This window comes from Pelophylax lessonae (assembly GCF_965119305.1).
Source record: "Pelophylax lessonae genome assembly, chromosome: 11".
In the NCBI taxonomy this organism is placed as follows: domain Eukaryota; kingdom Metazoa; phylum Chordata; class Amphibia; order Anura; family Ranidae; genus Pelophylax; species Pelophylax lessonae.
Genome location: NC_138778.1, coordinates 29,480,606 through 29,498,156, shown reverse-complemented (window position 1 = coordinate 29,498,156; position 17,551 = coordinate 29,480,606). Strand labels below are relative to the sequence as shown.

Genomic DNA, 17,551 nt, shown 5'->3' with positions numbered 1-17,551 from the left:
TCTATGGCAACCAAGCTCCAATATTAATATTCCCAGGGGATAAGGAAAGCCTTGATAGGATCGCTCCAAACAAGTATCCGTTTTTCATCCAGATATAGGGAAAAGAAGAAGGGCCGATAGTGTAATACGTTTTAAATTATTTTATTCCCCCAAAGCATAGATTGTACTTACAAAGAAGAAAAAATGACTTCGCATGGATCAAATCAATGGATGAGGAACGCCGCAATGGCGTGCGTTCCACCGATTACAGGAAGCAAAACCGGATGTGACGATGCGTGGTTGTACGCCGGAAATTACGTCAATGCGTTTCACCCGTGGAGTGGGCGTTTTCAAAGACGGTCTTTGAAAACGCCCACTCCACGGGTGAAACGCGTTGACGTAATTTCCGGCGTACAACCACGCATCGTCACATCCGGTTTTGCTTCCTGTAATCCGTGGAATGCACGCCATTGCGGCGTTCCTCATTCATTGATTTGATCCATGCGAAGTCATTTTTTCTTCTTTGTAAGTACATACATCTATGCTTTGGGGGAATATAAAAATTTAAAAAGTATTACACTATCGGCCCTTCTTCTTTTCCCTATATCTGGATGAAAAACGGATACTTGTTTGGAGCGATCCTATCAAGGCTTTCCTTATCCCCTGGGAATATTAATATTGGAGCTCGGTTGCCATAGATCCTTTCAAGCGCTGATTGTATATATTTGTGGTGAGTAGGGGACCTGGAGGGTCGGGTCACTCACTGGAGCACCATTCGATCGGATCGTTTTTTTGCACCTGAGCACTTTATATTTATTACATTAAGAAATAAGGACTTTTATACAAGAATTATTTATTTATTATTCATGCTGATATATTGTTTGACTATATTGATTCACTGTTTTCTATAGTCATATTTTCACTGATCACTCTGCACTTTATAATATATTTACTTACCATACCTGTTTTTATAAGATGCTAATGCTGTTTTAAATTTTAATTTTACATTCTTTCCGAATTTTTTTTGGATGCACAGCAGCTGCATAAATTTTGCACATATATTTGCACATTTGCACTTTGAAAGAGGATTTCTTTGAACACTATTTATATACACCAATTAATGTGTTAAGCGCTGTTATAACTTTGTTCCATATATACTTTAGCATCAGCTTATACCATTGCCATCCCCATGTCTCACCAGGCTCAGAACAGTGACCATCTCCAGTGCTAACTGGATCACCTGCGGAGTGTCACCCACTACACGCATGTTCTCCAAGATAGACTTGCTGTAATTCCTCAGCCAATTTGTCATAGAAATACCAGGTGATACCCAAGACACTGAAATCAATAAAGTTCTGGAAAGAGAATAAATAAAGGAAACCATGAGGTTCTGCAAAATACAACAAATGCCATAGTTCTGTTTTAGCATCGTTATAAGAGAATACTGTTAATAAAATGTGTATCATAAAACTGTTAAGGGCTTAATTTAAAACCAAAAATACTATAGATCCACTTTAATTGGCTAACATTAGATATGTTATTTTGGTAGATAAATGATAGGACATTGATGCAAGAAGCAGAATAAGATATAACAAAGCCGTTACTTATATTCTCTACAAAGGTCAACATTCCCATGGTAGCAGAGAATTGTGTGACCATTCCAATGACCTTGACCTCACCGGTTCAATGCCAGAGTCCGAGCTCCCTGCAAGTCTTCCACTTCCACATACACCCAAATCTCTCCAAGCTCTCTGCCTGCAGGAGGCCGCACACTGTCCTGGCTTTTTAGTCCTCGGTATAAATGGAGTTTCTGACAACCTGTGGCAGAGCAGAGCCCAACTGACAAGGAGTAGAAGAGCTGAGTCTCCGAATCAGGATCCCTCCACCCTAGAAGAGAAACAGAATCCATTAGTACGATCAGTATATGGAGGGGTTCTTGAGATGAAGTTCTCTTGCTTTGGATCTGGCTGTCAATGGGCATTTACCTACAGTACATGTTACAAGGCAAATTGCAGTGACATATTGTGACCAATCAGGAATCATCTTTCAGGGCGTGACTCTTTCAAACTAAACAAAGTTGAAATTTAATTACCTGGCATGGTGTATTTCACAAATTTTATTACATTTTGTATTCCCCTAGAAGTCTGATAAGCATTTATTTTAAGAGAGCTAGCACTGGGATAAATACCAAGGCTGACATTGCTCCTGTCTTCTAAAAATGCCAGTTGACTGGCTCCATGCTGATGTAATGAATTCAGTGCTTTTTGAGTCACCAACCCCATGAGCTTTGACCCAACTTTCTTTATGCTTTCTGAGTCACTGACACAGAAGTGATAATCCTTGTGTAGTGCCTGTGGTGTATAATTATCTAGCTGGCACAAAATTGGTGTTTTGGGAACACCTAATTATGCCACCATGCCCAAAACTGATTCCTATCTTAACGTCTGAGAGTCTTTCTGCAGAATATTTATACACACCTATGGTGCAATATAATTAAACATCCCTAAACATGAAGGAAGAACCTATTCTCAACTCTACCCCACCACTGCTGCAATCTGCAAGGATCCCTGATCAGTCAGGAGGAATGCTGCATACCAAAAGAGACTGCAAAGAGCATTTTACAAGCTGGTAGTAGGCAACATGCAAAACTAAAGAAGACAAAGTATTACAGCAATCGTGGTCAACTTACTAGATATACAAGGCTTCAACTGCGGACTCTGACATCACCACAGGGCTGCATATAAAACTGTCAGAGACTGCAGACATACTACAGGAAATGTTAAATACCTGCAAATATACTACACAAGATGGTCAGGGACCGCAGACATACTAAAGAAAGTGTTCAGAGTCTATAGACATACTACAAATGATGGACAAAGACTGCAGACATACTACAAATGGTGGTCAGAGACTGCAGACATACTACAGGAGATGGTCAGACACTGCAGACATGGTACAGGAGATGGTCAGAGACTGCAGATATACTACAGGAGATGGTCAGAGACTGCAGACATGGTACAGGAGATGGTCAGAGACTGCAGACATAGTACAGGAGATGGTCAGAGACTGCAGACATAGTACAGGAGATGGTCAGAGACTGCAGACATAGTACAGGAGATGGTCAAAGACTGCAGACATACTACACAAGATGGTCAGAGACTGCAGACATACTACAAAACACGGTCAGACTCTCCGTTATACTTCAGGCAATGTTCAGAGACTGCAGACATGTCACATGAGATGATCAGAAACTGCTGACAATATACAGGGGATGGTTGCTCTGAGCTCTGGTGTACTTTGACATTGAAGACATGCTACAGCAGACATTAGGGGGTTGATTTACTAAAACTGGAGAGTGCAAAATCTGGTGCAACTGTGCATGGTAGCCAATCAGCTTCTAACTTTAGCTTGTTCAATTAAGCATTGGCAATAAAACCTGAAAGCTAATTGGTCTCTATGCAGAGCTGCACCAGATTTTTCACTCTCCAGTTTTAGTAAATCAACCCCTAAGAGACTAGCGGCATGTTATTCGAGACAGCTAGGGATCACCGTCATTACACCCCCTTTACTAATTAATGCTTCCACTTCTGGGGTCTTATGGACAAACAATAAGCACCAAAATGCTGCATGCAGCCATTGGTCCAAACGATCCTCAGGGCATTAAGTAATGAAAATTACTGATAGTGGAGAAGAGTTTTGTATAAACCAAACGTTGATTTTCCCAATATCAAAATTCAGGTAATAATAAATAAAGAAGATAAAGCTCTGGGAAGATGTCATAAGGTGACACTGTAAATGCATCTTCTTGTCATTACATTGCAATTACAAATAAGCTTTGCCTGTGGCTGCAGTGTGATATTTCCCACGGCTACTCACCTGTGCAGGTATACTCTAAGAGAGTTTCTAACCACACAAGAGTGTGTTGGGGGAGCAATGAGCACTTCCCCCCAGTTGGCGGCATATTTGGTATAAGAGTGATGCTGCTTTCTCCCCATTCAGATCCTCTCTGCTGAGCAGCCCGCAAATAGAAAGTATAAGACAGATGACCCTGCAGGACCCCTCTCCGGATTACAAGTTCGGGGCTCCAAGGCCCACTGGTGGTTGTGTTCCTGTCCAACATCAGAGGATCCCCCAGGGAGTCAAAAGCACTCCAAGTAAACTGAAAGACATGAATAACATCTGTGTATGTAATGTATGTCCCAACCTTTGAGAATTTTTTTTTTTTAATGCACATCATTGCACGCCCCACAGTTGAGAACTTTCTAAATTTGACTATAATTGTAGAGTCACCCAACATTGATACTGTTGGATCTCATAATTTAATACTGTTGCATACATTTTTTTTTTCAATAAATTGCAGAAGTTTCTCACCATTGTATTATTGTGGCAAGTATCACATTCACCATACAAAATGACAGGACCACTGAGGCTGAACTTATAGGGAGATGATAAATGGCATGAGATGCATTGAACAAAGACTGGTAACACTTTGCCAGGTTGAAGCAAGACCTGCAGAGGGAGAGAAAGAGACTGTAAATAGTACTTAGGCCTTAAAATCAATCATTGTCACCAGAACATTTAGTAATCAAACCCATAAACCATCACAGATTATGCCAACATCATTAAGTATATAATTTAGGTAGCAAGTAACGCAGGACCAAAGAAGGGACTGGTCCCACTGCCCTTTAGGAACTGATATCCTTATCCAACACTGAGTACCCAAAATTCTCAAGTGCATGACCACATAGGGCAGGGGTCTTCAAACTATGGCCCTCCAGTTGTTCAGGAACTACAATTCCCATCATACCTAGTCATGTCTGGAAATATCAGAGTTTTACAATGCCTCAAGGGATGTGTAGTTCCACAATTGGTGGAGGGCCGTAGTTTGAGGATCCCTGACATAGGGGTTGGTCTTACTGTTCTTGTTGCTGGGTTTTTACTTGCATAAAAGGATAAAAATTTCAATTTCCTCAGTCCAATAAATCCCCGGATGACTTCACATGGCTTTTTGTGCCAGAAATCACTCTCCCAATAATCATCACCAGCTGTATGTCACTATGGGGGGGTGATTTACTACAACTGGAGCACTCAGAATCTGGTGCAGCTAGGCATTGGAGCCGATCAGCTTCTAACTTCAGCTTGTTCAGTTAATCTTCGACAATAAAACCTGGAAGTTGAATGGTTTCTTTGCTGACCTGCACCAGATTTTGCACTTTCCAGATTTAGTAAATTCCCCCCCCCAATGTGGTTTCTGCTTTTCCAGCATTCCACAACAAAAAACTAAATCACAGTGCCAAATGAGGAAAGACGGTGTTGTAGGAGAAGATCGTTTTTAATGTAGTGTAATATTTAAAACAATAAAACATATTAACAGTGTTAATTTAGTCACCGAAAACATTTTCGTCATAGTTTACGTCACCTGCATGCTTTCAGTGACGAAAACTTAACGAAAAAAAAAAAATTCAGTTTCAATTCATATGACTAAAATACGATTAAATCTAAAATGGCATCTCCAGTCAATAAAGTTCATATTCCCTTTAGATATTAAAAAGCAGGAACACATACAGCTGGCAATTACCAGGAAGTTGGTGTCTGCTGCAAAACAACACTTGAAGCCATCTCGGCATCCTTTAGACTGAGGAGATCCAGTGTCCTTGGATTGTGACAAGCAATGGACCAGCAATAAGCACAATAAGTCCGACCTCTAGAAGAAGTGTTGGGTGTTTGTTGGTGGATATGGATAACAGTTGTAGAGCTTGGGGGCTTCAGCTGAAAATTAGGATAAACCAGGGGAGGTTCGTGTATTAGGAGAGCATAGCATAGGAGTTAAGCCTGTTTCCCTGACTCGGAGTTGCTCAGCTATACAGATAAGTCTTTATACATAGGAACTAAAATGTAAAACTTTCTTTACGTGCTTCTTAGTTAATGCCATGGGAAACAAATGGCAGGTATTCTTTTAACAGAATTCTAAAATCATAACTTGGTAAATCGTGTATACAAGGAAAGGAAACTCACTGCTCAAGGTGGTTCAGAGGCTTAATGACCACTAGCGGTGCACGCCCCGGCTCGCCTCCGTGGATAATCGATAATGAAAAGAAATGGCTGCACTCCAGATAAGGTCAAAATCCAGGTTTATTGCTGGACATCCCAGTGTGACAAAAAGGTGGCAAGGTAGACGCGTTTCAAACACTACAATGTGTGCTAAATCATTACAGTAATGATTTAGCACACATTGTAGTGTGTGAAACGCGTCTACCTTGCCACCTTTTTGTCACACTGGGATGTCCAGCAATAAACCTGGATTTTGACCTTATCTGGAGTGCAGCCATTTCTTTTCATTATTGGTAAATCATGTGGCAGTTTATAATATTTGCATCAAATTCAGTGATGCACTTACTATCTGCTGGGCCGTAGCTGCACGTCTTCCAGGCTTCCATACAGTTAAGGTGAAGATGAATGAGTTATTGGCACAAAGTGCTGCCCAAACGACCGAGATCCTTGGCATTCCAGGCAAAGATGGCAAGGGGCAGGATGTACCCTTGGAAAAACATAAACAAGTAAAAGGAAGTCATTAAAGTGACATAAGCCCTTACCATTACAGAGGGCCTTTATTATCGAAGTTCCACCTTATATCAGGTTCTCCAGGTGTCTCAAAGAGAGCAGCAATGAGGCGGTGAACAGTGAATGTGGCCAAATTGTGTTAACAGTGGGAGGGACTTAAAGGGGCATGGTTAAATAAAACAAAAGAATCTGGCACTTGGCTCCACAACAAAAGTGCGCGTTGTGGCTCTGAGAAAGAGGGTCCTCCCTCTAAACGCATCAGCCAAGCCATACAGTTGCTGACACCATCACGTCGTCCAGTACAGGGATACCCTGGATACTTTAAGGATGACTGGTTCCATTGTGGTTTAATGTTTTTTATCATCACTCGTTTGTGAGTATATGTGTTGTCTTTGGATCTTAATAAACCTTTTTTAGTGGTAATGCACAAGGTCGCACAAGGTCGGTGCGCCCTTCTTTTGTTGTTGTCTTTTAGTGTACTTTGGATACCCTTGGTCCAGAAGGGGCAGCAAGACCTTGAGCGGTGCACACCAAGACCATATATAAAAGTACTTATCCTTCATTACACACCACCCGAGTGCAGGAGAATTGTTGTTTTTGGCTCCACAAACCTGCCTAGTGTGGCCACCCAGGGGTTTTTCCCAGCATCCAGGTGGATGGAGGAAAAGAGGGGACAGAGCCAGGAGGTGGGGGGAAGAGTCAGGTGGACAGCAGAGAGGGGGGATGCAGCCAGATGGAGGGAAGGACAGAGCCAGGTGGACAGAAGAGAGGGGGGCAGAACCAAGTGGAGGGGGTCACACACCAATGATAAGGTCTGGTCCTCCTATGGAAGCCTTCATCCCCATTATCATCCCCAGTTTCCCCATCCCCATTGCTCCCCCCCACCTGACAAGTTCTTACCTTGGGGGGATATAAAATAACTTCACTGGCACTCACTGTCTCTCTGGCTCCCTCCACATGTCAGGTAGCAGCAGTCAGTGTCACTCTGACAACTATCACGAGATCAGGAGATGGGATCTCCTCACAGGCTGTGAGTTACAGCTCACACAGCAGAGACCTCCTCAAGCTCTTCCCCCTTCATGGTCAGGGGTCAGCTAACCTCCAGTTTCCTCCCCCTGGTCCCCCAACAGTGGCTGGCCGTGGAGAGGCTGGGTGTGTGGCGCGGGGTCAAGGGGCAGCTCGACAGTTGCCTGTTGGCTCCGACTCACTCTGCAAATGCCTGGTGTGCCCTATGGCCAGTGCAGGCCTGCCTACATCAGTGGCCCTATGTAAACCATATACAGCCTCTGCAGTCCTTAATCCTTAATTTGTGCACATTGAAAGTATGCCACTAATGCTGGCTTGGGGCCAGAAAAAATCTTAAAGAGGGTCGGATGTGGCCTGCAGGCCCTAGTTTGGAGACCCCTAAGATGGGAGAACATGGTGGTCTGCAGACAATACAGACTGTCCAAGAAGGTCATTCATGCAAGGATGTTCATAAATAAACTCCAATCTATAGATGGTCAGAGGAGTATATTTGTTTTAGAGAAAATACAATAAGCATAGTGGTTTGGATGGGACAAACAACACACAATTTACCATACTCCAAAAATTAGCCATCAAGTCTAATAGTAAACTGATATTAAAAGCCCCATTTCATTCCATTATTTTTTCCTTAAAATAATAAGGCCCTGTTCACACCTAAGTGTTTTCAGCTCGTAAAACGCTCATCTCTGAAGTCTCAAAACGCCCAACAAGCAAACCCCATTAATTTCAATTTTTGTCAAATAAATAGCACAGGGATGTTTCTGCGCTATAAAAATGATGAGTCAATATGTGAAAAAAATGATTGCAAGTGAAAAAAAAGCAGCTAACACAAAATCAACAGACAGTGATCAATAATGCAATAATAGTAAAAAAGTGTAGCGCTAAAGTAATATAAAATTAGTAAATGATACACTGACAATGAATCATCATCAAGAAGGGTGAACAAAATGTCCAAGGAAAATATAGTGAATAAAGTCCCAAAAAAGCAATAAAAAATCAATAAAAAAGAAATTTATGGTGAAAGTTCAAAACAGATCCAAGTGCAAATACTGTGAAAACGATCCTTCCTGTGACACCCAGGCAATGTGTGGGATGGGGACACCACAGTGCACAAATAATGGGAGCAGCTTACCAGAGCGCCATGGCTACTCAAATGAATGAGAAAGCCTCGCCAAGCAAAGGGATGTTTCACATAAAACTCAATGAATCCAAGGGAAAGTGGATAGCACCATGGAACGATCAATTCCTCTTAGTCACTCCGTATTGATCAAATGGGTATATTTAGCACTGATAGCAGTTTTAAAATCCATTACTGCACAGAAATCACAGCCAGAAAGCCAGGACCATCACAGAAACCTGTCCACCAACAACACAACAAGCAACTAGCCTTCCCTTTATAATCTTCAGCACTGTAATTCTCAGTAAAATGTAATGCAATATGGCTACCTGGAAGTGTTCTGTACACAGATGGTGTACAGAATGCCCCCTGAAAATGTAATTTCCTGCTTGAGTGATTGGCTAAATGATTTTCCCAGAAGTCTGCACTCTGATACAAGTCAGATTTTTGGCATTCCTTGCAATAAAAATGTCCTTTTTTTGGTGAGATGCTCCCAAAATTCCCATCTAAAGGGATGCAGATTCAAAATTAATAAATTAATAATTATAAAAACACCCCCATACAGATTCTTCAGAATAACAAAAGGTAGGAATCTGCAACAAAATGGAGTTACTCTTTAATTAACCTCCCTGGCGGTATGATTCTTTTGGATTTTAGGTGCTGAAAGCGGTACCATTATTTTGCATGTAATTCTTGTGAATGAGCAGCCCCAACCAACTGTATACATTTATTATATATATATATATATATATATATATATATATATATATATATATATATATATATATATATGTATGTATACATATATTATGTATACATATATATATATAAATATAAATATATATATATATATATATATATATATATATATATATATATACGTACATATATATATATATATATATAATGTATACAGTTGGTTTGGGCTGCTCATTCACAAGAATTACGTATATATATATATATATACATAAAAAGTACAGTAAAACTGCAGGAAAGGGCACTGGGGGGCAATGTAATGTGAATTTTTTTTATTTTGAATGGAATCAGTGTGTTTGGTGTGTTTTACATTTGAATTTGCCACCGGTTCCACCCCCCGGCGGACGTCACGTCGCCGGAGACGGAAGCCGGGGGTCGCAGACGATCGGAAGGAAGCTCCGCATACCGCCCGCATTCTTCGCTGGATCCCGGAGAAAAGGTAAGTAAAACCTCTACCAGGATCCAGCGATCTTCCTAGCGGTACCCAGAGTGTGGCTCGGGGGTTACCGCTTTTGGCTCTAAAATCTAACCCCGAGTCACGCTCGGGAATACCGCTAGGAAGGTTAACAGCATTGTATGATTTGCCTAACAATGTAACAACCAATTATAGTTCTTGGCTAGCTTACCTTTTTCTCCAGTGGTTTCAGACTCCATTCATATTCCATATCCATCTCTTTCTGTCTTTCATCCAGGTCAGGATCATAAGACTGCGTACCATCCAAAGACAAGTCTATGTCTACTGGCCAAATTCGCTTTGAGCCTCCTTGGATCTGAGCAATGAGTGAGCTATGTCTGACTTGAAAAACATGTGTTGCATTATTAGAGAGCGGTGTTCTTTCAAGAGTGATGGTGAACAGCAAGCAGTAAATTCCAATGCTAAGTGTGCGTCCAGGAATGGACAAGAAAGTTTTGGATGTGTCCAATTTTGGGACAGTTAACAAGTCAGTGGAGCAATCTGTCCCTTTGTAAAGCTGCCATAGATATACCCCTTTGTACTTAGTACATCCTCTTAGATTCACACTAATTTCAAAGTTACCACCAAAGGATCTGTACACAAACTTTGGTGGTTCTATTATCTGGACTTGGGGCTTTTCACATGCCAGTGATCGAACTCTCACTGTTGTTTGAGCATAGACTACACTCACAAGATTAAAAGCAGAAACACGAGTCAAAAAATCCCCTTCATGGTTGTAACAGTATTCAACTGTATTCTCCACACTTGTAACATTTTTACCATCACCTTCAAATGTCCAGAGGAAATGTAGGTCCGACCCATCAGATACAACAGCAAGAAATGTGACACACTGGTTCAGAAAAATCTCTTTGATGTTGCTCTGCAGGTAAACCTTAGTTACTGGTGATTGGATGATCACTGATGATGTAAATGAGGAGAAACATGAGGGGTTGCTAACATTGAGCAGAACATGAAGTGCTCCAGTTTTGAGAAAAGTGAATGCTATGGATTGACCTATAAGTGTAAACTCAGGTTGTCCAATTTGTTGGAAGGTCCATTGAAAGCTGGTGGCATATCCAGATTCCAGGATGGCAGTTAAATGCATTGTTTGATTCACAGGCCAAGAAGATGGAAGACCTATCACTTTCAACCCTTTCAGGCTCTCTGCAACTTGAATGCTATGGCTAAAATTTGCTCTGCTGACTTTATTATGCGCAATGGCCCGAATATTAAATGTTCCTGGAAATGGAAAATTAAAGTGACCACAGTTATTCATGAGAGTCTCAGAGAGATTCAGCTGAGGAACCATCAATGTGAAGGACACATTTGTGCCATGGTGAACACTGGGACAAATGTTGACTTCTTGCCCCATACAGAAGAGGTTTTTCTCTGTGCTTAGCATAAACCCACTTACTGGATCCTCTACCAACAATGAAACAGATGTGCTGGCATTGCTCACTGAGTTCCAGGCCCAAAGCCACAGCCAATACTGCTCAGGTTCTGTGAAGATATGTGACATGTTTTGGGTATTGTATGTGACATCTTTGTTTGCTCCAGTCACTGCCCATTTCCACGTCAAATCTGTGCCATTTTCAACTGACCCATATAATAAAATCTTTTTGTGTGACATAACTGCTTGGGAATGATATATGTCTTCAATGCCAATGCTAAGGTTAGACAAAACTTCTTGCACAGTCAACACTGTTGACACAATAGCTGAACTCAAAGCATTGGACACTATAACTGTAATGTTCTTTAAACCTGGGGTAAGGAAAATCAAAGTCACAGATTGCTTTTGACTGGTTGGCATTGCTGAACCTTCCCCAAGATGCCAATTGTACTCCAGTTCACTACCAGATTCAGCATAAACTGTAATGTTTACTGGATTTCTAAGAGCAACAAAGCTGTCAGATTTCTGAATATAAACACCTCTTATTCGCTCTAAGATTTTGACTTGAGTTTTGGCATATGCAACCCCCAAGGCATTCTCTACCCAAACCTCTGCCAAAATGACTTCTAGTTTAGTTGGGTGGAAAGAAATAGATGAATTGTTGTTTTCCCATGGCCCAGGCCACAACACCCAGCGGAATGTAAGGTTGGTGCCTTTGATAACATGAGCTGTGAGGGTGAGGGGTTCCGTAAGACCAGCATAACCAACTACACATGGGTTCTCTTGATGTATGCTAGCACCTTCAATCGGCTCCTGCACATCTACCATGATGAATGCTTCAGCTAAGCCCACTAAATTTTTTGCCTTCACTCTAACCCTGTAGGTTCCCGAATCAGTGAATACATGGGAGATATTTGAAGGTCCAATCACATTTGGACATGAGTTACACATTGACCAGTAATATTGCACACTATCCCCACTAGACAGAGATGTAAAAAAATTGACCTTTTGCCTTGTCCTTGCCACCACATGATCAGCATCTAAACACAATCTTCTGATCGGAGTTTGGACATGTACTGTAATAGAGGTTTCACCGAAGCTCACACTGTTATTTACCTGAACACTGACAGTTATGTTGCCTGACAGATGAAATGTGTATGAGACATTTTGTCCAAGATCCACACGAGATGAATCACCAAAACTCCAAAGGAAATTGGCAGAGACATCAGAGACGACTGCAGTAAATGCTACCTCAACACCAGCTGAGATTACATCTCCACCATTATGTTTTATAGAAACCAACGTAATGGGTCTTTGAACAGTGATATAAGACTGTGTCCTGTACTGGCTGACTTGATTCCATACAGTCAATGTGACTTTGTACTGTCCTTCAAACTTGTAAGCCCATGTAGCCTCTGATGAGGAAGAATTGAGAAGTAACATTCCAACTCCAAAATCCCATTGATACCAATAGAGGTGCACAAGATCTGGTGGAGGTTGCAACAAAGCATTAAAAAGGATTTCCTGGGACACATTAGTAACTGAAGCCGATGCATTGATGGTAGCCACCATTATCTGATCTTCTACTGTAATGATTTTGCTATAAATGTTGCTGCCTTTCTGTCCACTCACCAATAGCTTCAGTGTATAATTACCAGCAGCAACATAGCTATGCCAAACCTCAGCTTTTCCTTGCACCAGTATTGGTTTACTGCCATCTCCAAAGTCCCAGCGAAATTTCAGCAAGATGGACGGCCCTGTGAGGTCTACAGTAAATTGGGTCTTCAAATGACTGGTGATAACATCGGGGAGGATGTTATTGACATGAATCATGTAAATCTGAATAACAATGGAACTACTTTTGTAGCTCAAAGAGTTTCTAGCAACTGCTCTAACAGTAAAATTGCCCCACTGGGAGTATGTATGGGTTACTGAAGGCTTTGACTGGTTAGAGTAAGTTATACCATCCCCCATATAAAAATTCCATATAACGTTTGTGCCCTGAGTTAATAAACAGGTTATTATGCTTTCTGCTCCCAGTTCAGTTGGTTCATTGCTTAACACTTGCAAACCTTCAATTTTCTCTTCAATGGTCACCATTAATGATCCTGTTACGGAGCTCTGTCCATTTGTCACAGTGGCTGTGACATTGTATGTGCCAAGTGATGTGTAGATGTGTTGTGTTTGCAAATAATCACTTTGGACAATGTCAGATTTATCACCAAAATCCCATGTGACAGTCACACCAAAGGGAGAAGGAAGACAAGTAGCTGAGAACGATGTAGTTTTATGAACTTGAAGAGTGGAATGGTCTACTTTCAGACTCAAGCTGGAGAGTCGATGGACAACTTGTAACGGTAAAGTCCTTGTGATCTCAGAGCCACTGGTATAAGCGTTTACAGTCACTTGATAATGACCTATAATGAACCAAAGTTATCATTAGCTATTATATAAAATGTATAGTCCTTTCCTATTTTAGCATGTAATAGTTTCTCATTCCATATGCATCCTCATTACTTATATAAGTACTGCTCACTTTTTCCCAGCGCTATCTCAGTGTCTAAAATCTGCTGGATTTACTGAAACCAAAGCACTTCCTGTATCCCATTCCATATGCTAATGGTTTATTTTTTTTATTTATTGCAGATATTTATATAGTGTTGACAGTTTATGCAGCAATTTAAATATGTATATTGTTTTGTACATTGGCATTACTTGTTACAGAGACACTAAATGCATATAGCCTACCTCCCCAGACATGTATCTTTACTCACAATTCCTTGCCACCTCTGCACTGCAGCATCACACCTCTGTGCTGGCTGGTGTTGGAGTTTGGACATAGGAATGATGTCAATGTACCCCCCACACTATAATGTTTGGGCCTCATGGTTGGCCGCTCAGTCCCAAACACTGCCACTTTAGGGAGGTCACATGTTCCCATACAACCAGATGCCTCAGCATGTTAGGCTTGCTCTAATTGACAATGGAGAATGGCTGGGTAAGTATACATGTCTAGACAGGGTGCGCTATGTGGAAACTGCAATTTCAGGGAAAAGTGACAGCGTCTCTTTAAGCAGCAAGGTTTGAGTGACAGTAGTGGAAAAGGCAGTCGCACACCCCAACGGGATACCAATAAAATGTCTTTTTTATAATGCGCACAGAGGCATAGAGGTAATGCGCACAGAGTCACAAGAATGAATGGAAGATTACCATGCTTCACACATCTTGTCCTACCCATTTATTGGTATCCCGTTGAAGTGTGCGGCTGTCTTTTCCAAGTTTCCTAGTTTGTCGTTGTGGCGCGCTAGGCCAGCACCTGTGGGGCTACCTGCTGTGGGATCTCCTCGGCGCACCTGGAGTGGGGATTTCTCCTCTGCCTTCCTGGAAAACAGATTTGCTGGCCATAAGCTGCCCAAAGATGAGTTATTCAACCAGTGTGTTGAATGAAACCAAAGGACTCGATTCTCCCAAGCCCACATTGAAGGTGGATGGAGGAATCCTCACCGCTGCGCCATTCCTTTGCTGACAGCGGGGAGACTTCCCCACCATCAAAATATACTGATCAGCTCTGCCAGCTATAACCTGTGGTACCGATCGAGCGAGGAAAACCCAACAGGGTGGTTGAACACCCAACAACCTCCCTGCCTATACACGGATCGAAATTCCACCAGTCCCTGCTAAACCAGCCGATTTTCGATTCATGTATGGCTGGCTTTAGATTAGTGGCCAATCTAAACACTCTACATTTATAACAATTTAAAAAAATGGAGGACCAAATGTGTTAGAGACAGAGCAATAAGACAAAATGTCTCTAAAGTGAAGAAAATCCTTATTTAGACAGCTGCCACTGGAACAAATGTCCCCATTGGAAGATTTCCCCTCATTTCTGTTCCAGTGACAACTGAAAAACTTTGGATTTGCCCTAATTTTCAGTCCCATTGACAATGGTCATCAGAACAAATAGAGGGTAAATCCCTGTATTGGGGATACAGACAGCATCTAAACCTAACAGAGGCTCTAACCCTTCCCTACACTGTCCAAAATAATACATACAGTACATTCTGCCATTAGATACACTTTAATCTGTAAGTATAAACTAATAGCACATTGTTTTTTCACCAACTACTTACCTTCTTTGGCATATACATGGTGTTCGGTGTCATTCAAAGTGACCAAGAAGTTAGCATTCTGCATATCATGAGGAGCACAGAAACTTCTGTTTAGCAGTGGACTGCCATCTCCAAAATCCCAGCTGTAGAGAAAGTACAATAATACACTATAAAGTTTAGGATGTACAATGAGGGGGTAACAAGGGAAACTTGATGATGGTAAATACACAGAGGGGCCAAAAAACAAAAGAGAAGATGTCCTGCAGTCGAGTGCGTTTTATTGCGTAATGTAGGATGCCACATACCCCCCTTAAAGTGGTTCTAAAGCGTAAACATTTTTTTATCATAATGCATTCCTTGCATTAAGGTAAAACATGTTTGTAATCGTTTTTGGCACTGTGCACGTCTGCAGCTCTTCTCTTCTCTCACTTCCATGTCTCACTGGCTTTGCTGGGGCATGGGGAGCCATTTACTCCCGCTACTGTCAATCAAAGCCAGTAACAAGGGAGCGGAGGCAGGGCTGAGTCTGGCTGTCTGTATTAAAGAACGCAGCAGTGGGGCTCGCAAATGAGCACGCACAAGTGTCTCCATGGGAGGCGGCTTCCCGCGGGGGGCACTGGACAGAGATGAGGGGAGCCAGGAGTGCCAGCGGGGGACGCGGGAAGAGGAGGTAAGTATAGAGATGTTGATTTTTTTTTTCTTCCTTTATAATCCCTTTAAGCTGGCTACACACTAGGAGAATTTAGTTCAAAACTTTTCATTTTAAGACGTTCATAGGATTTTTCTTATCGCTAGTGGTGTCAAATCAGTGTTTGTTTTTGTCAACAATGATGGGAAAGTTCGAAGAAGCAGGATGGGAAATGAATATAAAGGAAACACAGCCATAAAAAAAAAAAAAAAAACGAATGCAGCCGCCACACTTTAGGGCCAGTAAGATGCAATATATAAAATATTTGTTCTCGGGGGCTTAGATACACTTTAAGCATGTTAACCTTTACTGTTCATTCAGAAATAAGTCTGCTGAAGGCAAGACCAGTGCAAGTTTATCAGAAAGTCACCTTATGGCCACATCAGATGATTTTTGCACTTGTATCCTAAATAATATTGTTTGAGACTCAGAGGTCAGCAGCACTGTGGAGGAGACAAGGATCTCAGCTTCTGGCAGTGGTAAACTTCCTTCTACTTGTATAAGCATCTCTTCCTCTTGGGAGCTGATAGGGTTCTGAGCAAAGAGCTGGAAAAATATATAGACATCAGATAAAGCCATTCATTCGTTTAAAACTTTGGGTGCCAAACTGCAGCCCATGGGCTGGATGAAGCCCCTTAATCCAACCCTTGGAGCACTGTCCCTTTGAATGATAGGAGGCAATGTTACTCTTTTTGCTACAGCCAGTATTCCTCTCACTGACACCAACAATGAGGCACCATTCCTTCCACTGACACCAACAATGAGGCACCATTCCTTCCACTGACACCAACAATGGGCATACCTCCTCCCACTGATATGAACGATTTTGCACTATACCAATGATGGGAACTATTCTTCCCACTAATACAGATGAATTTTTTTTTTGAAATTTGAATTTTTTTTTTCATTGCTTTAAATAGCAGTGGATTACTATTTAAGACCTAAAAAGTCCCATTGGGGGTCCTTTCCTCTTTGTCTTTGCATTCTGGGATGTGGTCTTACTAATTTACTCCCTATTTCCCCTATTTCCCCAACCAGCCCTTTTGTAATACCAATGATGGGGCACGATTCCTTCTACCAACCGCAGGCATGATGTAATCAATTTACTCCCATGGACTACCCAGCCTGGGACATATTCTACTCCCACTGGCCACAGTCCAGCCCTCCTAAAGTCTGAGGGACAGTAAGCTAGACATTTGTTTAGAAAGTTTGGAGACCCCTGGTATAGAAGAATTAAAAATTATAGGCTGGCTGGACATATGAAGTAAACAAAGTAAACTGATGAATGAACTGATGAAATTAAATAACAGTCGTGTGATTCTTCAGTGAGAAATCCCCACACCCCCACTAGTGAATCCGTCACCAAACAAGGATGGCTCCTTACCAGAAATGGTGACCATATAGGTCTACAGCGCTTGTAATAAACACCTCCAAGGCCTCTTAGATAAGGAGATAGACTGGATATCCTGAT

The 17,551-nt window shown here is 41.7% G+C and overlaps 1 protein-coding gene across 1 annotated transcript in view; it reads right to left on the bottom strand.

Annotated features, from left to right (window-relative positions):
• LOC309567341 (polycystin-1-like) overlaps nt 1–17,551 on the bottom strand; it is a gene marked incomplete at its 5' end in the record, with an annotated part of 90,946 nt that overhangs the window by 55,470 nt on the left and 17,925 nt on the right. The window contains 8 exons of the mRNA XM_082272757.1: nt 1,178–1,334; nt 1,659–1,866; nt 3,856–4,138; nt 4,351–4,488; nt 6,377–6,517; nt 10,066–13,700; nt 15,414–15,535; nt 16,451–16,626. Of these exons, the coding sequence (XP_082128883.1) occupies nt 1,178–1,334; nt 1,659–1,866; nt 3,856–4,138; nt 4,351–4,488; nt 6,377–6,517; nt 10,066–13,700; nt 15,414–15,535; nt 16,451–16,626 (4,860 nt within the window). The remainder of the gene's footprint in view (nt 1–1,177; nt 1,335–1,658; nt 1,867–3,855; nt 4,139–4,350; nt 4,489–6,376; nt 6,518–10,065; nt 13,701–15,413; nt 15,536–16,450; nt 16,627–17,551) is intronic.